Source organism: Hydra vulgaris, chromosome 11 (genome assembly GCF_038396675.1).
Source record: "Hydra vulgaris chromosome 11, alternate assembly HydraT2T_AEP".
NCBI classification, from domain to species: domain Eukaryota; kingdom Metazoa; phylum Cnidaria; class Hydrozoa; order Anthoathecata; family Hydridae; genus Hydra; species Hydra vulgaris.
In genome coordinates, this window is record NC_088930.1 from 6,538,195 (window position 1) to 6,565,616 (window position 27,422).

At 30.2% G+C, this 27,422-nt stretch overlaps 3 protein-coding genes across 3 annotated transcripts; all 3 read left to right on the forward strand.

Moving 5' to 3' along the window:
* Positions 1 to 5,795: 5,795 nt before the first annotated feature.
* On the forward strand, positions 5,796 to 6,869 carry LOC136086809 (zinc finger BED domain-containing protein 4-like). Its single transcript, XM_065809299.1, has one exon. It carries the CDS (start codon positions 5,796 to 5,798, stop codon positions 6,867 to 6,869), a length of 1,074 nt encoding a protein of 357 aa, XP_065665371.1.
* A 2,336-nt stretch (positions 6,870 to 9,205) lies between these two features.
* On the forward strand, positions 9,206 to 10,258 carry LOC136086810 (E3 SUMO-protein ligase ZBED1-like). The gene has a single exon (XM_065809300.1). The coding sequence runs from the start codon at positions 9,206 to 9,208 to the stop codon at positions 10,256 to 10,258; it is 1,053 nt and encodes a 350-aa protein (XP_065665372.1).
* Positions 10,259 to 24,438: 14,180 nt separating this feature from the next.
* On the forward strand, positions 24,439 to 25,344 carry LOC136086811 (uncharacterized). The gene is made up of 2 exons (XM_065809301.1): positions 24,439 to 24,748; positions 24,815 to 25,344. Exons 1-2 carry the CDS (start codon positions 24,439 to 24,441, stop codon positions 25,342 to 25,344), a joined length of 840 nt encoding a protein of 279 aa, XP_065665373.1.
* The last annotated feature ends 2,078 nt before the right edge of the window (positions 25,345 to 27,422 follow it).

Below are 27,422 nucleotides of genomic sequence, written 5' to 3' on the forward strand. Positions count from 1 at the left end.
TGGAGTACTAAGAGCACTTATGCAAAAAATTGTTACTGGTAAGCATTCCAAAAAGGGGAAAAAATATCCCCCTGAATTAAAGGCATTTGTATTGACGTTGCAATTTTATTCTACAAAAGCATATGAGTTTGTGCGCAAAGCATTTGATTTTGCCATGCCTTGTCAATCACACATTCGAAAATGGTATGCAAAAATTGATGTGAATCCTGGTTTTACAAAACCTGCATTTGAAGCTATAAAGATAAAAGTTGAAGAAGCAAAATGTAAAGATAAAACAGTAGTTTGCTCTCTCATGTTGGATGAAATGAGCATTAAAAAACATATATCATGGGACGGTGAAAAATACAGTGGTTACGTTGATCTTGGCTATGATATAGACGATGACTCAACACCTGTAGCAAAGGATGTATTAGTTTTTATGGTTGTATGTGTTAATAGCTCATGGGAAGTTCCATGTGGATATTTTTTTATTAATGGTCTCAATGGAAGTGAAAGAGCTAATCTCATTAGAATCTGTATTCAGCGTTTGTCTGATGCAGGTGTCAAAGTTGTATCAATTACTTGTGATGGTCCATCTTGCCATTTTAGTATGCTAGCAGAACTTGGGGTTTCATTGAAAGTTACTAAAATGGTACCTTCATTTTCACATCCACTAATAGTAAATGAAAAAATTTTTCTTCTTCTTGATGTATGTCATATGCTAAAACTGATGAGAAATACATTAGCAGAAAAAGGCATTTTGTTTTATTCAGAAAAAAAACAAATATGCTGGAAATATATTAAAGATTTACACAACCTTCAAGATGCGGAGGGTCTGAGACTTGGTAATAAACTTAAATCTTAACATATAGATTGGAGGCAACAGAAAATGAAAGTTAACCTTGCAGCTCAAGTGTTTAGTTCTAGTGTTGCTGATGCTATCGAATACTGTTGGACTGAACTTAAGTTACCACAATTTAAAGGTTGTGAAGCTACAGTATATTTTATAAATATAAGGTATATTTTATAAATATTTAAATTAAATTGTTTAAATGCTTTTATATTTATTTCTCTGTCTCTTTATATTCAGTTGCCTGTATGTTACCTTTTATCTGTATATTAAATTAAATATTAATATAAAATAAAATTGCCAGGTACATAACTGGTCTTCAAAATGAAATGGGTACAGAAATGCACACAACAAAAAGAAAGACTGCTTTTATTGGATTTCTTGTAGCAATAGAAAGCACAAAGCAGGTATGCATGTATATATATATATACATATATATATATATATATATATATATATATATATATATATATATATATATATATATATATGCATGTATATATATATATGCATGTATATATATATATGCATGTATATATATATATATACATATATATATATACATATATATATATACATATATATATATATATATATATATATATATATATATATATATATATATATATATATATATATATATATATATATATATATTATTGTCATAGATTCTATGATAGAGATATATTATAATATTAATCTAATTATAATACTATTGTTTTTTATAATATTATTAAAGAAAGCAGTGGTCATTACATACAAATGAAAAGTTCTTCTTAATTTTCTTTTAACAACAGATTCTTCATCGGAACTTCCTGAACTATCACTTCCTAAGCCCCCAGTTCTTTTCCTTTTTTTGCACCCATAAGCAGAACACTCTGAACCTCGAAGATCTTTTTTTAATCCGCTCATATTTGTATTTTCTTAGCTGTAATTTGATACTGCGTATTTAAAGCGATTAGTCGAAAAACAGAACTAAAAGCTTACGGGATTTAAATTCTTGGGGCTTTCCAATATGGCGATTTTGGCGTCAAAAAATTAGAGGTTTTGTTCGGAGTTGCGCTATCCAGTTATTATTGAGATCAGTGTCGTTTACTCAAATCCACTATGGTTTCTGAGACCCGATTTTTTGGCAGAAACCCAATTTTTTTAAGTTCTAAAAAAGATTTTTTTTTGTGGTATCTTAAAGTAAACCCACCAAAGTGATAACAAACGTGGTCTATTTTTAAATTAATTACCTAGTTTGTTTTTAATACGCACTCAAGTTGTGGATATTTTTAATCTCAGCTTAGTTTGCAGTGAGTTAGCGTAAAGCGAGCTGTTAGTTTAATAATGCATAACTTTTGAAATAAATAACATTTTTGATTGCTGTAAAGAAAATTATTTTTATACAGGTATATACTTTTTAAAAATATTTAATTAAATTAAAATACTGCATTATGATATTGATTATACAAAAGAAATAAGCGCGTGTTTAGAATTTTTTCTTCCTAGACATTTTTCAAAACTTTGATTTAATCCATAACAAAATTGATCAATTTATTGAGACGGATGGAAAAAATGGCTACGGTGTCTTGTATGCAAAAAACTTGAAAAGCTGCATTGAGAAAAGATTTCCTCTTTGTCACACTGGAAACTTATTGAGTGCTGCAGCAAACTACTTAAATCCTGCTTTTAAAGGGACTTGAAGCTCTTCAAAAAATTTCAAACAACAAAAGAATGGTTAGTCTCACTGGTTAAGGATAATGTTGGGTGCCAACCTGTTGCCAGAGTCCTTCCAGCAGATTTGTCCCCTAATTCAAAACTGAAGCGCAAGTTAGCTATTCCAGTAGAGAATCGGCGACAGTGTTAATTGTTGGAATAGACTCAGCCGACCACGTTTCTGTAGCTTCTTTAAGTGGTGCCAAAATTTCTACTGCTCCCTTGATTGATTTCCACTGTGATGCACTCATGGTCTTTGAAAAAAAATTATTTTAATTTGCACATAAGCTAATAATTGCACTCTTTAGATGTAGGACAGAAGCCATGCAATCCAGTTAACTATTTCATCTTGTGTCAATAGATTGGCGTAATTGTCTAAAATTGATTCCTTGAGCGTCTGATTCTGATTCAAGCAACTCAGCTGCAACTGTTGACTGGTGAGTTAAAGAAGCCAAATCTTTGCATGTTTGCAACGCATCATCCATTCCAGCAGTCATTTCAAATGAGTCTCGAACTGCACATTGCAAAATATGATTGTTGCACAAGTATTGGTCAAGGCGCTTTGTCAATTTGACTGCAAGTTTTATGTTTCTTGCCTGGTCGTTCATGCAGTACATTGGCAAATCAGCCAGCAAATGTAGTTCTTCTAAGAAAAAATCCAGCTTTCCTTCAATTAAGATACCTGTGTGTCTGCCTGGGAACTGTTGGACATGGGGTGTCCAGTGATGTAGTCTCTAATTTTCGTCAATAGCATGAAAAGTCCAAGAGATGTATCTGTCCTGAGCTCTAGAAGTCCAAAAGTCAGAAGTAAATGCATCACTTTTTAGATTTGGCGTAATCTCCGTTATTATGCTCTTCATTCCAGCTTGAACTTCTCTTGACCGAACTGAAAGCTTTCTTGAATGTTGTTCTGTGATGAAGGCTTAGTTTAGGGTTTGCAATGTCAAACAATTTCTTGAAACCTCTTCCTTCGACTGCTGAAAAGGATGCCAGATCAGTGCAAAAGTAATCCAGCATTGCAGAGTCAAACTGCTTTTGAATGGAATTGTCTTTGTCATATTTGGAGTTTGTTTCAAGCATTTCGACCATGGTTCGTTGTTTCTTCTTAGGAGAAGGAAGAAGAGAGTCGTCAGTTTTTTCAGAATACTCAACGTAATCTTGGCTGTGTTTTTTTTCGAGGTGACGATGAAGTCCACTTGTGTTTCCATCTTTTGTTTTCAAAGACTTTTTTCTCGCCTTGCATTTAGCACCGTCACTTGTTTTTTGAAAATATCTAAAAATTTTGTTTTTTCTTGGTGACATTTTTGATCGTTGAAATGAGGCAAGAATATTTCTTTTCAATATGAACAATGTGTCAAGTTGAATTCCACTGGTAAACTAATGAAATTAAGTCGAAAGTGCACCATTTTATACGAAAAGTTTTTGTATTTAAAATCTAATTAAAAATATTTAAAATCTAATTAAAATTTTTTAATTAGATTTTTAAAAAAAATCTAATTAAAAAATCTAATTAAAATCACGGAGTCAAAATATTAATTAAAAAAACAAATTATTAAGCATTTTGTAAATTATAATAATTTTAAATTTGGAAAATATATAATATTTAAGTCTCGTTCTACTTCTCGCGAGAATTTTCTATTTCTCGTTTCTCACGAGAAGTCCTATTTCTTACGAGAAACGAGAACGAGACGAGATTTCGCTCATGGTTACAATCTAATCTGCCACTAACCTGCCAACTAGCCTATGTGAAAGGTGCAACTAATTATAATTCATTTCTTAATAAAAAGAAAGATGAGGTTGGTAGTTCTCTTCTCGATCTGGTCTTTATAGTAGATAGGGGCACAAATAAAGGGGATCGCGCGACAAGAGAGCGTCTAAATTTAAAACAATTAATATTCATATTTAAGCGATTAAAACGATTAATATTCATGAAATTTGATTTTTAATCGATTTGGTTTTTTTAATTAAGGTAGCTGCAATAACTCGATTAAATTATTGTTCAGTTTACTTTTGGCTGTTGAAGTGGTTGTGCTGTAAAAAGTGAGAAGAAAATGCCGTCTTTGATTTGGCAATATTTCACAAAATGTGAAGGTAAGATTTTTGGTAAAGTACAATAAAAAAAATAAAGTATATTTAATAATTTTTATCCTCATTCCACAAAATGTAAATGTAATACTTTTCTTTAAAGAAAATTAAATAATATTTAATGGTTTTAGCCTTTTTCCACAAAATGCAAATTAAGATTTTTCTTAAATAAAATAAATAATTCCATACTATTTTATATCCTTAGTTATTAATGAAAAAGCTTTAAAGGCACTTTTTAATGTAACACAATAATGCGTATTGACCCTTCTTTGTAAGTACAATATTAGAGATGGGTCGATTCCGATTCCGATTCTCCCGATTCCACCGATTCTCAAGAAATCGTAAGAATCGCGATTCTCAACTTTTTTTAACGATTTTTTTTAACGAGTTGAAGTTAAGTAACTGTGAAGGAAAACCTTAACAACAGTAAACGTTGAAAATAAAAGTAAAAGTTTATACTCTAAATTTTAATTGATTTATTTTTTTCGATATTAATCAATTTACCGACGGTAAGTATTATCATAAAAATCTTATTTGCTTGTTTTATTATAATAATTATTACTGTTAGTATTATTATTTTGTATTATTATAAATGCTGTTTTAATTTCAGAATATAAACATATGCATATATATATATATATATATATATATATATATATATATATATATATATATATATATATATATATATATATATATATATATATATATATATATATATATATATATATGTATATATATATATATATATATATATATATATATATAGTGTCATTATCATGCCGAAACGTAAAAAAAGCGAGGTATGGGACTATTTTGTGATCAATTCAAATGACACTAACTCTGCAATATGCAACTTTTGCAAGACTGTTATATCCAGGGCTGGTGGCAGAGTTTGTCAGTCATACACATCTTGCTAAAGCATTTAAAGACCTTTCATAAATCTGAAATCAAAAATCAGAAACATGATAAAGCTAGCGTTATCAATTTTAATATATGCGAGGATAGCTCTACCGCAGGACCATCTTGTAAATCCAGTCCTAACCCTGCTTTTGAAACTCATATGCCAAGGTAACCTCGATCTACTACACTCGCATCCGCATTCACAAGTCTCAACCCTAAGTCTGAGGATGCGGAGATCAATACTAGAAGCTCTTCTTCCACAATTAGTTTTATAAAAATGAAGCCTAGATCTTCATCTACTAAACAACCAACTATACACCAACTGTTTCCAAAGACCAGGCCTCTCACATCTACAGATCCGAAGGCAATAAAAATTACAAGGCTTATTGCTGAAATGATATGCACAGATAACCAACCTGTTAGTATAGTAGAAAATCCCGGTTTCAAGAGGTTACTACAGTTTTTGGAGCCAAGGTATACGATACCAAGCAGAAAATACTTCTCGACTTTTGAAATTCCTAGCATTTATCAGAAGGTATCAAGTAAAATTCAGTTCTTGGCAAAAAAAGCTAAACATGATAGTATAAATACCGACATGTGGAGCCAACAGAACAAGATTGGTTGCGGTGTGGTACCTTTTCCTTATGAGTCCCACACCGCAACCAATATTGTTAACTTTATGAATGAATCATTTGAGCGTTGGGGACTACTTGAAAAACTCAATGTAGTAGTAAGAGATAATGCCAGAAATATTGTTTCTGCTATGGAAGTCGGGAAGTTTACAAATATTCCTTGTCTTGCCCATACACTTCAGTTGGTTGTGAAAGACGGCTGCCTCAACAATGAACGCATATCTTTACTAACTGCTACCTGTAGAAGAATAGTAGGACACTTTAAACATTCGGTTAAGTCATACAAACTTTTGAGACAATCTCAGGAGATTCTGGGACTGCCTAAACACAGCATTATTCAAGATGAGCCAACTAGATGGAATAGCACCTTCCACATGCTGAACCGTTTAATTGAACAAAAAGATGCGATTCTGTTGGTAACGCCACATTTCCCAAAAGCTACTCGACAAAACAAGGAGTTGTCAACCGGAGAATGGGATAATTTGGTTCCTCTCGTTGCTGCTTCAAAAGTGTTTGAAGAGGTCACGCTTACTGCAAGTTCATCGAAAGTGACCACATCAGAAGTTATCCCAATAATAAATGCAGTTAACATGTCAATTGATCGCATCAAGGACTACGGAAATTTTAAAGAATATGTCTCAATCTTTGCATCGACGTTACGGAGACTGCGAGAACGAGCCTATATATGCTTTTGCAACAATACTAGATCCCAGATTTAAAAACAAGATTTTTAGGAGCAAGACGATGGCTGAGAAAGCTATTACTTTATTGATTGGCGAGTTAAATGCATTGGACATAGACGAGGGTTATGAAATTAAACCTGCTCAAAATAAAGAACCTACCACACCTGCTCCAGGTGCTGTCTGGTCATTATATAACCAATTAATCAAAAAAATTCTGTAGTAAGTATTGTGCTTCTATATTAGTATTGTACTTTAAATATTGCAAGCCTATAAATTATTTTAATGTTTTAGATTTATACTGCGCATTGCACAATCTCAGACGAAGTAGCAGTGTACTTGAAAGAACCTCTACTTGCAAGTCACGAGGACGTCTCTGAATACTGTAGGAAATCCAAATTTCTTAACATGAAAAAACTAGCACAGAAATATTTAGGGACGCCTCTATGTACAGTGTTTTCGGAGCGGTTGTTTAGTACTGCGAGTCTTATCTGCGACCGGAAAAGAAGCCGGTTAGCTCCGGACCGAGTGCAAATGCTTGTGTTTTTGAACAAGAACCTACCGTTTCTTAACTATTAGTATTAACGGTACTAATATCATATGTAAAAGCTGATTGAAAAAACAACATTCTGTGTATCTGATCACTTTTACCATTACTTATGACTATATTATTTGTTTCTTAATAATAATAAGTTCCATACAAACATAAATATTGTTTAATATGTTACTTGTTTAGTTGCTATTATTTCACAGGGCCGACGACACGGTTTTCAAAATAGAGGGGGAACACTCCCTTTTTTCGAAAAAAAAAGTCTATTTATAGGTCAATTTTTTAAAAAAGGGGCATGCCACTGGGCCTTGGTGTTTTTGGTCCTGTTTCACCTGTACCAATATAACTAATTTTGGTGTTTTCACTTTATTTTCACTTTAAAATCTGCATAAGTATTAAATTAAAATGATATAACGGTTAAATTATTAATTTAACTACAAGTTTTAATTAAAATAATAAGAATCGCAATAGAACCGGAATCGGTAAAGAATCGGAATCGCAACAGAGAATCGGAATCGGAATTGGAATCAATATTTTTCGGAATCGGCCTATCTCTATACAATATCTTTAAACATTACGACAAAATTATTGACAAAAAGTTAAAAAACTAATTATTTACTACCTATATAGTGCATAAAGTGATTCATATATTGTTAAAGATTGTTGGACAAAAGAAGGTAATTGCATAGAATGAATGATAACGGCCTCATACCATGTGTAGACCCCCTGACCCCCAGCCCTCTTTGCCCGTCCTCTGGATCTAACATCAACAACTCAAGTAATTACTAGGTCTGCATATGCTTTGCCACAGACAATTTTAGTAATTTTTGTGTTTTTAGGTGATAGAACACGATGTGATACATGCCATGAGAAAGGTCTATCTGTGTATTTCTCTTACAAAAGTGGATCAACATCTACCATGCTATTCCATCTTAGAATCAAACACCCAGAACAAAATGATGAATTGGAAGACTTAAAGAAGAAAAGTGTGGAGGATAAAATACGATACTTGTCACAAAAAACAGGAAGTTGTTTGGACTCAAAAAAGTCATCTGTAAAGTATGGATACAAAAGTCCTCGCCAACAAGAAATTGATATGTCTATCACAAGATTTCTTGTACGCTTGAACCCACCACTACATATTGTGGATACTGATGCATGGAAAGATTTTCTTTTTGACATCCATCCTGAGGCAAACACAAAGTGCAGCAGTACTTTAGCAAAGTATAAGGTACCTCTACTTCATAATTGCCTTCGTGATGCCATGAAGAAAAAACTTGAGAATGATTTAAATGGCCAGGCAGTTACACTAACAACAGATCACTGGACATCCAAGCCTGGAGACTCATTTCAATGCTTCACAATACATTACATTTGTCCGATGTAGACGTTGTATTCATACACACTTAAAGTTGCCAAGTTCAAAGGCAAGCATACTGGTGTAAACATTAGCAAAGAAATTGATAAACTGATTTCCCTGGACTTTCCTGTTCTCAAAACTACAGATCAGATTTTTTGTGTTGTGGATGGTGCAGCAAACATGAGGTCAGGTTTGAGCAATGCAAAATTTGTCAAGAGCTTAGACAGTGGAAGTCTTCAATGCATTGATCATAAGCTTAATAATATTCTTCAAATAGCTGTTGAAGCAGACCCAACACTTAAAGCAGCTATCCAAAAACTAAGCAAATTCACCACTAGATTATCACATTCTGCACCATGTCGAGCCCTTCTCTCTGAGGTGTGCCAAGACACACAACTCACCTACAAATCTATACCCAAGCCATGCAAAACGAGGTGAAATTCACACTGCATCATGATTCAAACAATGGTGCAGATGAAGGAGGCAATTTTAAATCTAAATGTGTATGACATTTCAAATCATTTTGAAAAAGTTCTCTTGACTCATGGGGATATCACACCACTAGAGGAAATTCTCCTTATTTTGCAAACAATCAAGAAAACAAGTGAGTGGATGTCTTGTGACAAGGAAGTGAGAAATGATTTTGCTCTTGTGCGAATCAAATTTTTGTTTTTGACTCTCAGAAAAAAGATTCAAAAAGATGCAAGCTCTCATTCATACAAAGCTTTTTTAAACAAAGCACTTGATCTTTTGACAGAAAAATTCCCGTTGGAAGGTACAAAGATTAATGCACTTGCTCTTGGACACTTGTTTAATCCAGTTGTACGAGGTTCACTTCTTCCAGATGATCTAAAAGAAAGCATGATTAACTTGTTGATAGAGGAGCATGAGTCCACACTTCAATTCAGAGAAAACAAACTTGTCCGTGTTGAACCAGAATTGCTGTTTGAACCAAGTGATGATCCTTGTGAAGAGAACACGGCAGATTTGCTTAACACTTCGTTAGCTGCCCAAGGGTCACTGTCTCTAAGTTCAATTGAAATTGAGCCTTTTAGATCAGAGTTCAATGACTATGCACTGTTGCCACATGTTGGAACAAACACAGACATCCTGGAGTGGTGGAGGAATAATGAAAAGGTAATTCCAATGCTTGCCAAAATTGCAAGAGGGGTATTAGCCATTCCACCAACTTCATTTTCATTAGAGAGAGCTTTTTCCACTGCAGGGAAACTGCTGACAAAACATAGGCATAATCTAAATCCAAAGACAACTGAGAAAATGATTTACATCAACAAAAATTATGATCATTTTAAAGACTTGGTAAAAGGAAAGTGGTATTTGAACAAAGAGGATGTCTCTGCTGAGAGTTTGGATGATATTTCAGAGTCTGAACCTTCTTCTGCCACAAATTCTGACTCAACCAATCCTAGAAGAAGCTCAGATTTAAATGAACTTAAAGATAATGCTTTGGCAGAGCAGCTAACACGACAGCCTTCAAAAAAGAGGAAAAATTCCTAAATCATCTGAAGTCTTGCCTCTTAAACAAACCAACAAAAATATCTAAACTAACTGAGACACTTTTTGTTTGCCATCTTTTAATGTGTTCGGGATTTTTGTACAATAAATGTTAAAACAAAATGTGTTTCATTGTGTTTTTCATTTTGTGTTTTTCTCTTAAAATAAAAAAAAATATTTTATCGAGTTTTTTATGAACAAGGAGTATTAGAAATTTAAAAAATCTAACTAGATTTAAAATGAATAAAATGACTAATTGTTAGACAATTTGATTAAAATGATTAATAGTTTACTCGAAACTGATTAAAACGGTCACACAACCTTAATTGAATTAATCATTAATTTTTTAATTTGGTTGGTCATTAATCGATAATAGAAAATCGCGGTTGTCCGCTCTCTAATTTACATATTTAATATCTAAATATCTAAATTAATTTCAAAATGAAACCATTATTTTGTTAAATTCTATTTTATTATAGGTAATCAGTGGTCTGCATGTGGTCTGGACAACCACTATCCCCCCCCCCACTCACTAAAGTAAGGGGGAGGGGGTTTGGGGTCACACTATTCAAAGGGGAAGAGGGCAACCAACTTACAAAGATACAAGCATTCAATTTCTGCCATGAAACATATATGATTCATTTTCCAATGAATATACAGTTAAGGTCATTAGATCTTTATTGCATTTTTTCATGCTTTTACCATGAGATTCAAATTTCGATAGTGACTATCAAAAATGTGTGCCAGATGCTCCAGCAAATATACAATGTAATGGTCTTGAAAGAGAATTAATAAAAGTTAATTATATTACTAAACGTTGGTTGCCCCCTTCCCCTCTGAATAGTGTGACCCCAAACAAATGAAGTATGAGTCTAGTATCAACTGGGTGTACAAGGAAATACTACTTAAAGAACTTATTAATGGACCAACTGATTATAGAATAGTTTTTTATGAGAATAAAAACAATTTCAAATTTTATTTGTATATTTAAACACGCAAAAAAAAATTAAAGTTGGCGAGTCTTTATTTATTAACATTCTCACAACATATTATTAGAACTGTGTGCACATAATAAAAAGTTTTTTAAAAGCTTAAGCTTTTAATTTTTAGGCTAAATATTCCTTAATTTAAATCTTGTTTTATTTAATAGAATCAATTTTCAAAAACTAGTCATTTAACAGTTTATCCCCCTTTAACGGCATTTTCGGAATTTTGCGAAAATTCAATTATCTTTACTGGCTTAGAATAAATCTGTTTTAGTTAACTTTAAACGTTTAATTAAGATTTTTTTTGTTTTTAAAGTAGTCCAACAATGTGTACATTTAATAATAAATATCGAAAATATATTCTTTCTGATTTTTTTTTTGATAAAAAGTAACATCAAATTACTAAAATTTAGCAAAGTTCGTCATTTGACGCGTTTATTCTAAAATTAAAGAAGTTTTTTGATATATTTGTGAAATATCATCAGATAAAACATTTTATTGATGTTTTTAATCTTTTTACTGAACAAAATTATCTCTAATGTTATAAAAGTTATAAAGGTTTTAGTAACACCCCTTAAGTGAATATTTTCTAAAAATAACAAGAAGCCGTAAAGCTCGTCTGAAACAGCCGTGATGACTTGATTGAGGTGTTTTCGCAAATCTTTGATTTTATGGAACCGATGTCCACATTGAATACATAAACAATTTCTACTGTGACTAACATCGCTGACTTCATGGAGCTTGATCATGTGTCTTTTTAAATCAGATCGACATGTGAAAGTACTTTTACAATTGTCATATATACAAGAAAACAAAGAAGTCTTCATTTTTGATTGTAAACATCCGTAAATTATCCATTTAAAATGATATACTCGGTGTGTTTACAAAACATTGTTTTAAAGTATTAATTTTGTCATCATTTTTTTTTTATTTAACCGCTCCTAATAAAATGTTTTTGGTTCAAAAGTTTCAAAAGATTAGTTAAAATGTCATCTTAAAAATAACTCCACATAGTGTCCAAAATAGTCTTCTTAAAAATAACTCCACATGTTTTCAAACAGACTAGGGGCAGGTTTTGTCACTCGCCAAGGAGGGGGCTAAAATATTAAAGGGGTTAGTATATTAAAGTAACTTTCTTTTTTAATTTTTTGTACTTTAGTGTAATAATCAAGTTCAGATAATATAATTACATATAATAGTCAATTTCATTCGTCAGTAAAGTAGTCCAATTCTGTATAATAGTCAATTTACAAAAAAATAATTCTGAATAATAGGAGGGCTACTACCCATGCCCCCACCCCCCACCCCTTATACCCACCAGTGAAACAGACTACTTTTTATTAAAAAGTAATTATTATGTAAACCTATAACATTTATAGGTAACAAAAAGTTTTAAAAAAGTAATGTTACTTATCTTTGATGATATTTATGATTCTCAAAATGAATTTATTGAAATGAAAACCAAGAGAAGAGTTATCGAAGCAATAAAAAAATCCGACTTTTTTTGGTAACGGTTAATAGAACGCCAGATTTTTCACATCAAAATCAGTTGCCAGTTTGTTTATGGTAAGTCGCTTTTTTTTTGGCAAAGTTTATTTCTTAAAACAAGAAATAAAAGAGTTTTGTAAAAGAAACATGACTTTTCAAATCAAAACATTAATTAGTTATTGTGTAAAAATGTTACCTTTGATTTAAGAAAAAACTTTATAAAATGTATTAGTAGTTTGCAACACTCAGAAGAATTACAACTTTTTCCAGAAATTGGTTTCGAATCCTTTGACCATTTTGATATTTTATGTGTTTCTGCTAAGCACCGCTTCACACTCTTCATTCAATTACATTTTTCTTTGTACTTCATTTTTCTTCTTCTACTACTACTTCTCAAGACTGTACTCTTTTAGATATAATTTTTAATCAATATGACAAAGCACTCATTATCCTACTGTCGTTATCATTGGTATTAGTGACTTTAATACTCGTCACACATTATTTATCAAAACATAAATAGTTTGACTTGAACACCGCTGACCCCACTCATAACATCGCTCATGTGATTCTCAACCTCTTACTCAGATAGTTAACTTTGTGACTCGTTTTTCAGACAATCCTAATCACTTACCTTCATTCCTTGATTCGTGTCTTGTCTCTGACTTGTGTTCAGTTTCTCCTTGTTCTCCTAAAGGTGATTCCAACATTATAATCATTTCTATAAATTTATCTTGTACTTCTTCTTCGGACAAACCCTATCATTGAACAATTTACTACAAGGATTAATTTTTTGATTTTCTTTGCGACGGTACTTGGGCTGATGTTTTTCGTCTCTCTGCTAATAAATGCGCATTAGAGTTATGACCTTTTTTTTAACCTCATGCTCCCGTACTGTAGTTTAATAAACTTTTACCTAAAAAGCACAAAATGAACTATTATTTGCATATCTTTTGAAAAAAGTTCACCCCGCCATCGAAAAATCGATTTTGACATAAAATCAATTTTTCAAAGGCGGGGTGAACTTTTTTCAAAAGATATGCAAATGATAGTTCATTTCGTGCTTTTTAGGTAAAAGTTCATCAAACTACAGTACAGGAGCATGGGTTTGAAAAAAAGTTATAACCCTATGTATCTTCCAGGATCCAGGAAGGTATGGAAGCTTTTATTCCTTCTAGTCAATTTCCAGTCAAGCCACATTCAAATCCACGGGCTTTACCTTCTTGTGCAGCTGCTATATCTAATTGTAACCATTTTTTTCATCCTTTTCACAAAAACTACTCTCTTGATAGCAAACGTTTTTTATTTATTGCAAGAAATCAATGTTAAAAAAGATGCTTTCTGATGCTAAGCTTCATTTTTCCGAGCTTACTAAACGCAAATTCTAATCTCTTATAAAGTTTTTAATTCCTATATTTATGAACGTTTTTATAATGCGTTCCACATGAACGCACTTACGTAATTTGTATTACATAATTACGTAATTTTCATTCTCAACAGTTCCCCCTGTTTGGGAAAAACCTTTCTTATCAGATTAGTAGATCTTGATACTTAATGATAAATATTCACAGGTCTATGATTTCGCTTGGGGTACGATTTTTTATCAGCTTTTGTTCTTTCGTTATCATTAAGTTGTATTTCCTTTTGTATAAACTCATCAGGTTTTAAAATCTTTTTTATAAATTGTATGTTACGCGTCAACTCGTTTCCTTCTTCATCTACTACAATAACTAAACTTTGCCTTCTTTCTTTAACTATGTATTTCTTGTTTAGATATTTTGAATCTAGTTTTCCTCCCCGTTCATGTCGTTTTACGAGAACCTGGTCTCCTACTTTAACATCATATCTCTCCTTTGCGTTATGTTTCTCATCAAAGTATTTTTTTACTTTTGCATACTTTTTACTTTGACTTTCTCTCACTTCTTTATCGTATGGTGATTTCTCAATTATTATTGAAGGAAATTTATTTTTGATGTTTCTATTGAATAACAATGTGCCTGGTGGTTTTCCGGTTATAGCATGAGGAGCACATCTATAATTTTGAAGCATACATTGAAGTTCCTCTCTCCAGTTTCTGCCCATAAAATGAGTTGTTTTTATTGTTTTCGCTATTACTTGCATGAAACTTTCTACTATACCGTTTGCTTGCGGGTATCGCGGTGTTTTTTTAATATGTTTTATGTTAGCATTTTCAAAATACGATTTTAAAGCCTCACTTTGAAATGGTGGACTGTTGTCACTTCTTATTTTGTTAAGATGACCAAATATACCAAACAGTCTTTCTAGTTTATTTATAATACTTGGTGCTGTTGTGATTTTCATTAGGTCAACAAATGGGTATCTGGAATATATATCTTCTATAACAAATAAATACTCTCTTGATGGTAATGGTCCAAATAAATCTATCGCTAATTCATCCCAAACATGTTCTGGTAAAATCGACATTTTAATTGGTTCAGGATCTGGCATGCGTGAATTTTTCAATATGTGATTCAATATCACTTTTTGACGCAATAATCCTTTGCATTTTTCAACACTTAAATGTCCTTCAAGTGCAATTTGTAGAGCTCTTTTTTGAAGAGACTTTGGTAAGACAATTCTTGTTTCTCTTAATACAATCCCCTCATGATCAGTTAACTCATTTTGAAATCTACGATATGGTTCCAGTATTGGGTTGTCATGCCATTTACCAGACACTAATGCATTCTTTACTGCAACTAAACTGATATCTCTTGCTGTCTCCATTTTTATATCTTCAAGAGATATTGATTTGGGTGCCATTTTTGTCACTAAAAAGTTTACATACGCTGCGACTTCATTTTCATCTGACTCATTGGGTACCTCATTTGAGATACAGTTTCTGGATATAAAGTCTGCAATGTTCTCTTCTCTCTTCTTATATATTATGTCAAAATCATATGCCTGCAATTTGATTTTCCATCTTGCAATGCGTGCATTTATTTTAGAACTGGATGAAAAAATAAACTTGAGCGGTTTGTGGTCCACTACGACCTTAAAGTTTTTTTCATACAGATACAAATGTAATTTTTAAATTGCCCATACCAAAGCAAGAGCTTCCTTTTCTGTAATGCTATATTTTAACTCAGCTGCTGTCAGTGACCTACTTATGTAGCAGATTGGTTTGATTCCAATACTTTCATTTTGTAAAAGTATTCCTCCCATAGCATGATTACTTGCATCAGTAATTAACTGTACTTCTTTGTGCGGATCATAAAAAGCCAAAACCGATTCACTTGATAATTCATATTTAAGCATATTGAAAGCATCATTATTTTTTTTGACCCATATAAATTTTGAATTTTTTTTTAATAGTTCACGTAATGCTGTTGTTTTTTCACTAAAGTCCTTAATAAATCTTGACACATATGTACATAAACCCAGGAAACTACGTAGTTCACTTAAAGTTGTTGGTGTTCTTGCATTCTTGATAGCCTCTAATTTGTTTGGATCAGGATTAATACCATTTTTGGATATTTCAAAACCAAAATATTTTATCTTCTTTTGAGCAAAACTACACTTTTTTTTATTTAGCTTTAAACCTAATGTAAGTGTTTTGATAAACAATAATTCTAACTAACTTAATAAATCTTGTTCATTTGATGCATATATTATAATATCATCACTAATAAACTTTACTCCATCTATTTTACCATAACTTTGTTCCATAGTTTTTTGAAAAATCTCAAATGAATTGTTGGTACCACATACTAATCTTTTGTGTAGATAAACTCTCTCATCTGTTTGAAAATTTGTGATCTTTCTGGACTCAACATCTAGCTCTAACTGAGTATAAGCTTCTTTCATGTCTAACTTAGCAAATATTTTTGAACCGTACATTTCATCTATTACGGAATCCAATGTAGGTTTTGGGTATCTTTTACGTTTAATTGCTTTGTTGATGGTTCTAGCATCAAGACATAATCATACCGTTTTATTTGCTTTTGGTACAATTACAAAATTACTAATCCATTCTTGTACTCCTTCAACCTTTTCAATAATGTCAGCTTCTTCAAGACGTCTTAGTTCTGCTCGAATATCTTTTTGAAGGTGATAAGGATAGCGACGTAAATTTTGTGCAATTGGTTGTATGTTTTCATCTACATGCAGTTTGCATTGAAAGTTTTTTTAGCTTACCATGTCCTTTGAATATATCTTCATAATCTGCAATCAATTTTAATAAATCATTTTTGAATTTCAAAGTGATTTTACAATTTACATCAAAATAATGCAAACTATTATCTTTTTGATTTAGTGGAGATTTAGTTTCATCATCAATATTTTTACACACATTAAAGTGCTGCTTGGTTTCATTTGATTTAGCCACTGAATTTACACCATTATTTTTGTTGAGCACAAAGTTTCCATTTTCATCAATTTTTAAAACATTTAGCTCCTTTGCAGTTTCAATTCCCATGATGTTTCCAGCATTATTTTTGTTTACAACATAGATTTTGTTGGTAGTTATTTTGCTTTTTGTTTCAATTTCAGCCTTTAAACAACCTATCAATTTTAGAGGCGATTAAGCATAGGAAAATATTACTGTTGATGATTTTTTTAAAATAATAAGTTTGGATTGTGGTTTTTAATCCTTTCAAAAGTATTTTTTTCAATCAAATTAACACTAGAACCTGAGTCAATAATTTTTTTTATTATAACATTTTCTACCAGTACATTTATTGATTTTGTTTTATAAGATTGCCCTCTTTGTCTTGAACCAAATGTTAGGGCAAGCGCTTCCTCTAATTCATTTTCTGAGCTGCTTTCACTTTTGTTTTTATTATTTATCTCTTTAACTTGCTGTATTGTCCTGTGAAGCGTTTTTGAAAAACTTCTGCAACAAATGGCTAAATGATTTTTCTTTTGACATTTACATGCGTTTTTCAATTAGCTTTACGCTCTTTTTGATGTCCAACAAAATATTTTTCCCCACATCTAAAACATAACCAGTCATTTTCTCTTTTACCTATACTTTCACTTTGATTACTTCCTGGTTTTAAATCTGTTGCTTGTTTTTGTCTTCTGAAAATAGTTGATTTTTTTAAATGATCTACCACGTCAATCTCCTTGGTGCATTGATTTGTTTTCTTATTTGACATTTCTTTTGCTTGTTGTTTTGATATTTCCATGTTGCGACCAATTTCAACACATTTATCAATGTTTATTTCTCTATCCTTGAGAAGTTTTTGCTTCAGTTTCACAGAATGACATTCTGATATAAATTGATCCTTTACTGCCTCATCTGAAAACGCACAATAATCGGCTTGTTTTCTTTACCGAGTAACAAAGCTCACAGTACTCTCCTCTTCATTTTGTTTTATGTTCTTAAAAATATATCGTTAATACGTGATGTTTTTTTTTGGTTTAAAATTTTGATCGAGCTTTTCACACATTGCATTGTATTGATCAGTATCGTTTCCTTTTAGAATTTTGTATATTTCTTTTATATCTTCTCCAGCTAAGTGCAACAATAACGCCTTTTATTGCGCCTCTTGCGTAACTCCTGTCGCCATTAAATATAGCTCAAAATCTTCTCTCCATATTTCCCACCGTTTATCTATATTTGTTGTATCATTTTCGTTTATAATAAATTGTTCTATACCTGGTAAATTACTAATTGCTTTTGCCATGTTTTTTATCTTCATCGCCAATTGTTGTGATCCGCCTAAGTATATAACCCTTTTATATATTTGGTTAAATATATTATTTCAAGATCAATCAATAAAGATATTTTTATACAACTTTTTAAAGCAAAATTCTAATTTCTTATAAAGTTTTTAATTTCTATATTTATGCACGTTTTTATAATGCGTTCCACATGAACGCACTTACGTAATTTGTATTATATAATTACGTAGTTATCATTCTCAACAGTAAGTTGAGCATCCCATCTTTAATTCATGAGTCTGATCTTATTACCTCTCTCATGGATATGGCTGAACTAAATAAAAAGAGCTTATCCTCAAATTTAATTTATTAATCTAATGTCAATACTCTTCCTGCCATTCAAGTTGAACAGGTTAAGTCATGGTTAAACCATTTTTATGTCATAGACATTACATAAGACAACAATAATTGTTGTCTTATGTTATATATAATTCATTTTTGAATAGCATCGAACCTTAAATTTGTGTTCTTTCTTTATGAGAAAAGTTTTTTCAGTTCTTTCTCTTATGCTTTTAATTTGAATTTCAAATTTTCTATAAAATTGCAAATCAAATTATTTTATTGTGACAAAGTCGTCTCTAGCCTTACCCTTTAAATCTTGAACTTTCAAATGTACAATATAAAAAATTACCTTTAAATAGTTTTCTCCTCCGGTTTTGTTGGGTGCATGTTTCAAAACATAGCCAACTATTTCAGCTACCTGAGATTCTGTAGCTTTATGAAAGTTTTTTAAAGCTGCCTCTAAGTTAAAACCTATATATTATATTCAATTAGTCCAAATCAAAAATATTTATACTTAAGTACAAACATGGTTTCTTTACAAAACAAGAAATTTAAGTATTACTGATAATAATCTTGTAAACTGATTGTTTGTTAAATGAGCACTTTTTACTAGCTCCAAACAAACTAAATTTGGACCACCAACAGTTGTCCCAAACTTTTTTCATAATCGTTTTAACACAATCCTTCAAATCCCTACCACCAAGACTGACAAAGTAAGAAAACTAAAAAAAAAATTAATATACAACAAATACAACCAACAATATATATATATATATATATATATATATATATATATATATATATATATATATATATATATATATATATATATATATATGTATATATATATATATATATATATATATATATATATATATATATATATATAAGTAGCATAAAAAGGGCATTCTAAGCCAAAAAATTTTCAACCATATCCCTAACTATAAACTCATATCATATTTCAACTATAAACATATCTATATTCTCATAAGTCATTTCAACTATTGTCTATAATTTCTGAACTAAAATAAAGATAATATAAAGATAGTGGTAGTATAACAACCATAATATATTAATATATTATGGTTACAAACTCTACTACAAACTCTCTTACAAACTCTGAGCTATATTTTGTAATTTTGTAAATTTAAAGAATTTTTCAGACTTATCAATTCTTTATATATAATAAAGACCCATATATAATAATTTATATATAATAAACCCATGAGTTGAACGAATTAGGATACCCATACCACTTTACTAATGATTTGTTTTTGAGTTTACGAATAACTTTTTCAATCCTAAATATGTTTTGATCAGTTTTTTGCATTTCTTGTTCATAAAAAGTACCTTGTATTTCTTCATTGTTATCGTCAGGTATTTTATACGTTGGTGGATCTGTGAACTGAACTTGTGACACTGTAAAAATTTATCTGCCCATATTTTTTGACAGGCTTTGATTGATTTTCTTTTTTTAGATCCTTCGGATCCATGGAAATTCAAAGAATTTTTAAAGATTTTATTTAAAGCATTAGCAACATCAACTCCAGTTTTACTTTTCAATGGAACAAACCATCCATACTTCGAAAAAATATCTTTCACCATTAATAAGTATTTTATACCGTCATTGAATTTGGAAAAAGATTTCATATCAACTAAATCAGCAGCCCATACTTCATCGATTCCATTTACAATAACTTTTCTTTTTCTGAAATGTTTTACAACGGGTCTATGAAGTTCGTTTGAAAGTTTGTCAGTCCATTTCAGGTCCATAAGATTTAGGTCTTTCAGACCCATAAGATTTACTTCTTTATCCTCTTCTTTTTTACTAATCGCTTTTAGTTTTTTTGAGTAGTTTCAACACCCATCCCAAACTCTGCTTAGATGATATAATAGGTTTTATAATACCTCGTTCAATTCTTTCACGTATTATTGGATTTTTTATAGAATCCATTTCTTCGATCATAATTTTATCAGCTAAATTTCTTTTTGCGGTGTCATCGAAGTATTTGTAAGCAAGATCATGATGGTAAGCTGCATTATCAACTCTATCTATAGGTTTGCTCCATTCCTTATATGCGTCAGTAGAAGTTAATCGTTCATCTAAATTAGTAGCAGGACCAGCAAAGTTCATTCCAGGTAAATGCATTTCACCTGGAAACTTTGACCATGGTAGTTTTATTTTACGTGTTGCTGAATTAATCGAACTCACTAAATCTCCTCCTGTTTTTGATGATACAAATTGAGTTTTTGTTTTTCCGCAAATAGCGCAAGTTCCACGTTCCATCTTTCTATTGTTTTTACTCACAACATTTTGCAAGTTTAGTGTATTTGTTTTGTTTCTACATTTAACGCAGCACATTTTTATATATATAGAAATTTTTATATATAAAAAATGAAAATCTTATATATATAAAAATGTATAAAATGGGAGATTTATCATGGAATGCGAATAAAAATAAGAGAAATAATAATAAGTTGTTCCCTAAAAGTATAAGAGAACTCTTTTGAAAACAAATTGCCAAAAGAAATTATGAGCTTATAATTGAAGACATTTCAAAAAATTTAAAGGAGAAAAAAGATATTGAGTGTAAGTTTTATGAAACAGCTGAAGATGTACCAGATCCTGAAGATCTTGATATTCATAAAAATAATTTAATGATATTTGATGATATACAATTAACAAATGAAAATAAGTGTGAAAAATATTATACAAGAGGAAGACATAGCAATGTAGATTGTTTCTATCTTGCACAAAGTTATATTAAGTTACCTAGGCAAACTATAAGAGAAAATGCAAATTTTATATGTTTATTTCCACAAGATTCAAAGAGTTTAAGTCATATTTATAATGTTCATGTTTCAATTGATATGTCAAAAGATGAGTTTAAAAATTTTTGTAAGAAAGCTTTGTTAGAACCTCATGGATTTGTTATTATAGATCTATCTTCTAAAAAAGATTGTATATAGAAGTGGATTAAATTGTTTTTGTATAGCAAAATATAGAAGTGGATTAAATTGTTTTTATATACCAACTTGTTGAAACAAAAAAAATGGATTTAAAAATATATAAAAAAATATTATCTTCTACATAAAAAATAAAAAATGGCATATTTTCAGTGAGCGGAAATAGCAGTATAATAAGAACTAATTATAACCCTAATATTAAACTTAGAGAAGACAGAGAATATGAAATGGCTCTAGTTAGTTTAGAGACATATTACAGTTTTCCTAAAATTAATTCTTCAAACAACAATTTTAGATATAACGCAAATAATGGATCAACTTGGAAGGATATAAACATTCCAGATGGATGTTATGAAATTAATGATATAAATAATTATATTCAATTGATTATGACAGGAAACGGTGATGCAATTTCAGGAGTTACAAATATTACAATTGAAGGAAATAATAATACATTAAGATCAGCTTTAACTATTGCAGCTGGTTATAAAGTTGATTTTACATTTTCAAATTCAATTAGAACTGTTTTTAGTTTTGACAGTGGAATATATTCAACAGGCTACAATATATCAACTAATATAGTAAACATATTAAATGTTAATAGTATACGAGTAACAAGTGATATAATAGGATAATCGTATATAAATGGAGGAACTGATAACATTATAAATTTATTTTTTCCAACAGTAAGTCCTGGTTATAAAATTGCTCAAGAGCCGTATAACTTAATTTATTTACCAGTAGTAATAAAAATTATATCAAGAATGGAAAATAAATTGATCGATCAAGATGGAAAACTTTTGAATTTACGAAGAGAAGAAGTAACTATTACATTTCATATAAGAGAAGTGAAATAACTTTTGTTAATTTATTAAAACTACTTTTTTTTAATTTTTAAAATAATTATTTTATATACATATAAAAATGAGTAAATATACTAATATTAAAATAAATATTTCAGAGGGACAATTGAAAAAAATTAAAAAAGCAATTGATGAAGATGGTTATGGTATTAAATTAGCCCATTCAGATCTTAATGGTTATCATGTATTAGCTGTAACAAAAAGGCAATTGAATAAAATTACGAAAGCATATGAAAATGGTACTGGTGTAATAATTAATTTAAGTAAAGCGCAACTCATTCACAATTCTAAAATAGAGGGTGGATTTCTTGGAGCGCTATTACCTTTCCTTGGTACAGCTGGAAAATTTTTATTATCAAGTGTTGCTCCAGCACTTGCAACTGGCTTATTAACAGGAGTAGGTTCAGCAGCTGGATCAGCTATGGTTGATAAAACTGCTGGAAGAGGTATTGTGTACAGGAAAAAGAATGGATTAGGAATGAAAATGGCAGCTGCAGGAAATGGTTTATATTTGAGACCATGGAATAAAGGAGGTTCTGTAGGTGATGGTTATTACATACGTAGTGGAAATGGATATACATCAACAGGTAAAGGTTTATTTTTAGGACCAAATTCACCATTTGCTAATATTCTATTTTTGAATATACTTCTATGATTTCTCAAAATTTTTTTTACATATATAAAAAGCCAAGAAATAATCCGCCAATACACAAATTTATAAACAAATATATACCAGATGAACCTCTAAAAATACTTCTTCACTCTAAAGTACACAAAGATTTGGAGCACCCTTCAGCATTAATAAATGATAATAAATATGAAATATTTGCACAACAAGACATTACAATAAAATCTCTATCACATCAATATATTCTTTTAAAGTTTGGTGTAGTAGTTAATGAAGGTGTTGTGTTAGTTTCATTAAAAGAAGAACTTAAATTAAAAATGTTAAGTTTACAAAACTCTGTAATATCAGAGACTGTTGATGATATTGTAGTAAATGTTGTTAATAATTCTGATTCTGATCTATTGATTAAAAAAGGAGATAGTTTATGTTTTGTGAATTTATTGTAAATATTTTTTTAAAAAATAATTTTTTTTTAAATTATTTTTACTTATTAAAATGGAGTTTAATTGCAAAAAGCTGTGTAATAATATTTATTCAGATATACCAAATTCACAGAGTGCAAATGATAAAACTTTAAATAAAATATATCCAAATCTTCCAAATGCACCTAATGAAGAAAATGAGATTATTAGTGGACATATATTTCGTCTTGATAAAATTAGCCAGATTCAAAAGGAAATAGAGAGTGAGAGAGAAAAGAGAAGTATGTTAAGTAAAAAGTATCATAGAGCTGTAAAAATAATAATATTAAATAGAGCTTTAAAAATAATAATATTTTCAGCAATTGATAATTCATTACTAGCAAGCACTACGGCACTTGGAACTATTGGAATTGGATTTTTAGCAACAATAAATGCAGCACCAGTAGCTATTGCATGTGAAGGTGCAGCATTAGGAGCAAGTGTTTTATCATTAATAGGAGGCCAAGTTAATAAAAAATTAAATTTAAAAGCAGAAAAGCATAAAAAGATTAAAGTACTTGCTAATTCAAAACTAAATACAATAAGTGACTATATTTCTAAAGCTTTAGTAGATGGAAGTATAGATGACAATGAATTTAAACTAATACTTAGTGAACTTGAAAAATTTAAAGCCATGCTTGAGCAAATTAGAATAAATTCAAAAGAATTAATTAATGAACAAACTAAAAAGTCACTAATTAAACAAGGAAGAGATGAGGCAATTAATATACTCAAAAACAGATTTAGTAAAAATCTAAATGTCAAAACATAAATCGTTTTTATGTTTTATGTTGTGTTTTTTTATCTTTATTTATAAAAAAGCAAAATGTCATTTCTAAAAATTGAAAATCCTGAAAAAAGAGACAAAATTGTTGAAGAATTCTTAGAGATTAAAAAAAGAATACGGCAGAATAATTTATATGAAAAGATGGGTGAAACTAATTTACAGTCAGATTTAGAAAAATTGTACAAGCCATTAATTGATAGTCAAGATGGAATAAAAAAAAACATATCTAAATTGCAAGATCAAGCTAATAAATTTGCACTCACTTTTTCAAATTCTTATCCTAAAGCAAAAAGAGAGATAATGATAACTGAAACTAAAGAACTTCTACCATCTCATGAAGAATATAAAAGTATGAGACTAGGAAAAATTGCAACAGATTATCTAAGAATGTATGCTAATATTTAAAAATCTACAGATACTACATTTAGAATACATTCTAAAGATGATATATTTTATATTGGAAAAAAACCAATACATATTAATGATAATGATATAACTATTGATGATGAAACATATTATGGTACTCCTGGCCTTTGGGAGTTGATAGTAAAGTTTAATCATGAAAAGAATTTATATACTGAAGATGACCTTAAAAAATATCAAAATATATTAATACAGACAGATGCAATTTCTTCTGATGCAAATTCATACAAACCAAAGTCGTCTCGTAGTGAAAAATACAGAGAAATAATAGCTCCTATTTGGAGAGATATAAATAAGAAGCGTCAATCAAAAGGAAATGGAATTGGAGAAAGAACAAAAATACAAACTGTAATTCTTCCTAGCGACCCTAATGCATTAATTGAAATGCTTGAATTACGTATAGCTGCATGGAAAGCAGGTAACACTGGAGCAAGAAATGAAGCTGTTGCAATATGTGATAAATTATTAAGACAAGGTATAATAGATGATTTACAGTATAAATTAATACAAAATAATTTATAATATATATCAGTGTATATAAAAAAATATTTAGTACATAAAAAATGCTAATTGTTTATAATAAGAGATATATAAAGAAACATGCTATTGGAGGAAGTGGTATATTCGAAAGTATAAGTGATTTATTTAAACGAATAAAAGTGTCAAATGTAACAAGAGTATCATCAGCTATGTTAAAGAAGATGGCTGCTACGGATTTAGGAAAAACTGCAATAACTGCTGCTAAATCAGCAAGAAAAGAACTTTCAACATCAGCAATAGAAGCTGCTAGAAATGCTGCAGTTGAAAAAGGAAAACAAATAATTGATAAAGCATCTTCAAAAATAGTTTCACAACCTGTTATTAGTGAAAAAAGTAAAGAAATAATTTCAAATTTGGCTGCATCTAATGATCTCATTAATAATGGATCTGAAAGATCTAAAAAAAATAATGCAGATGAAGTAACAACAAATATAAATAAATTAGTGATGGGTTCTGCAATAAGATCAGCAAAAAAAGTATCAAATAAAAGTGCTATAAGAACAGAAGATCTAATTAAATAAGGACGCGGCCTTTGACTTGTGTAGATTTAACTTGCGTAGATTTAACTTGTTAAATCAATGAGCTACGCATAGCTAGATTACATTTACGCGTAGACTTGCCAAATTTTTTGTATAGTTTTTTAAGAGTTGTCAATAAAAAAAAATTTTTTATATTGCATATAAAAAAATAAAATGACAACATCCGAAGTATTAAATTTTACAGAAATGCCAATTGTAGATAATGGAATTGAAAGATTTGAATTCTATGAATATGAACCAGCGAATGGTACAAATCTAAGTTCTGGACAAATAAGAATCAACATTGAGCAACAAGATTTGTTCACACTTCCATCTGAGGCTTTTCTTTTATTTGAAGGACAACTTCAGTAAGTTTTCGAGCGCGTCAGTGTGATAGTATATCTGTTCCACAAGCTACTACATTTTCTTGGAGATTGAGCGTAAAGACATCTCCTGAAAATCTAAGATACATTATTGTTGGATTTCAAACAAATAAGAAGTCGGACCAAAATGCTAATCCTTCAATATTTGATCATTGCGACTTGAAAAATCTGTTGATTATAATTTTTATTTATTTTAAAAATTGCTGATTTGTTCTAAATCAGCAATTTTCAAGAGCTTATTGAGAAGCAGCTGTGTTTAATGAAAAATTTTATGGATGATCACGCACAGCAATATAACCTCCTTCTGACTATAAAGATTTATACCCAATCTTTGTTTTTGACGTTAGTAAACAATCAGAAAGATTAAAATCATCAACAATAGATGCACAAATTAAAGCAACATTTAATACAGCTGTTCCAGCAGGTACTGAAGCATATGCTGTTGTAATATCTGATAGAATGATAGAATTTCAATCAGACGGGATTAGAATGTCACATTGTTAATGATTGCTGTAGATAATGGGTTGATAAATAAAGAATCAATCATGTCAAAAACAACAGAAGCAACTGATGAGAAAAGACCAGTTGTAAGACCTAGAATACATCCAGTATAAGAAGAAAAAAAAAATAGATTCAAAATATGAAAGATTAAGAACAATTAAGAAAAAACCAGTCACTATTAAGTTAACCAACATGGAAACAGGAGAAGAAACAGTATATAAATCCTTATATAGCACTATGCGTGGAACTGGGCATGGATATAGATATCTTGAATTGCGTGATGGGAAGATTGATAATGGTTATAAGATTGAAATATTAAATTCTGAAAAATTAAAAAAAAAAATCTTGCCATATAAAAAATGGATATTGAGTATCTACTAGATGAACCAATTCCAGATATAACATCTTTAGAAATTTAATCCCTGCACCTTTTATATATAGAACATTGACAATTAAAAAAGAGCAGGAGATTGCAAAATATTGAAATATTACTTATTATTGTAGAATACGAAGATGGGGATGCATTTAAATTTCATATGAAACTTTACATATGAAATATTGACAAGGAAAAATATTTTGAAAAATCATTTAAAGAAAATGAAAATTAAAAAAAATATATCTTGCTATATAAAAATGTAAAATAAAACGGTAAAAGAAT

Excerpts from the sequence above, each read along its gene's own strand:
- LOC136086809 (XM_065809299.1), top strand. The coding sequence starts at position 5,796 with ATGAAGCCTAGATCTTCATCTACTAAACAACCAACTATACACCAACTG.
- LOC136086810 (XM_065809300.1), top strand. The coding sequence starts at position 9,206 with ATGGTGCAGATGAAGGAGGCAATTTTAAATCTAAATGTGTATGACATT.
- LOC136086811 (XM_065809301.1), top strand. The coding sequence starts at position 24,439 with ATGTCATTTCTAAAAATTGAAAATCCTGAAAAAAGAGACAAAATTGTT. Across the intron at positions 24,749-24,814 it reads ATCTCATGAAGAATATAAAA|ATACTACATTTAGAATACAT; the intron begins GTATGAGACTAG and ends AAAAATCTACAG.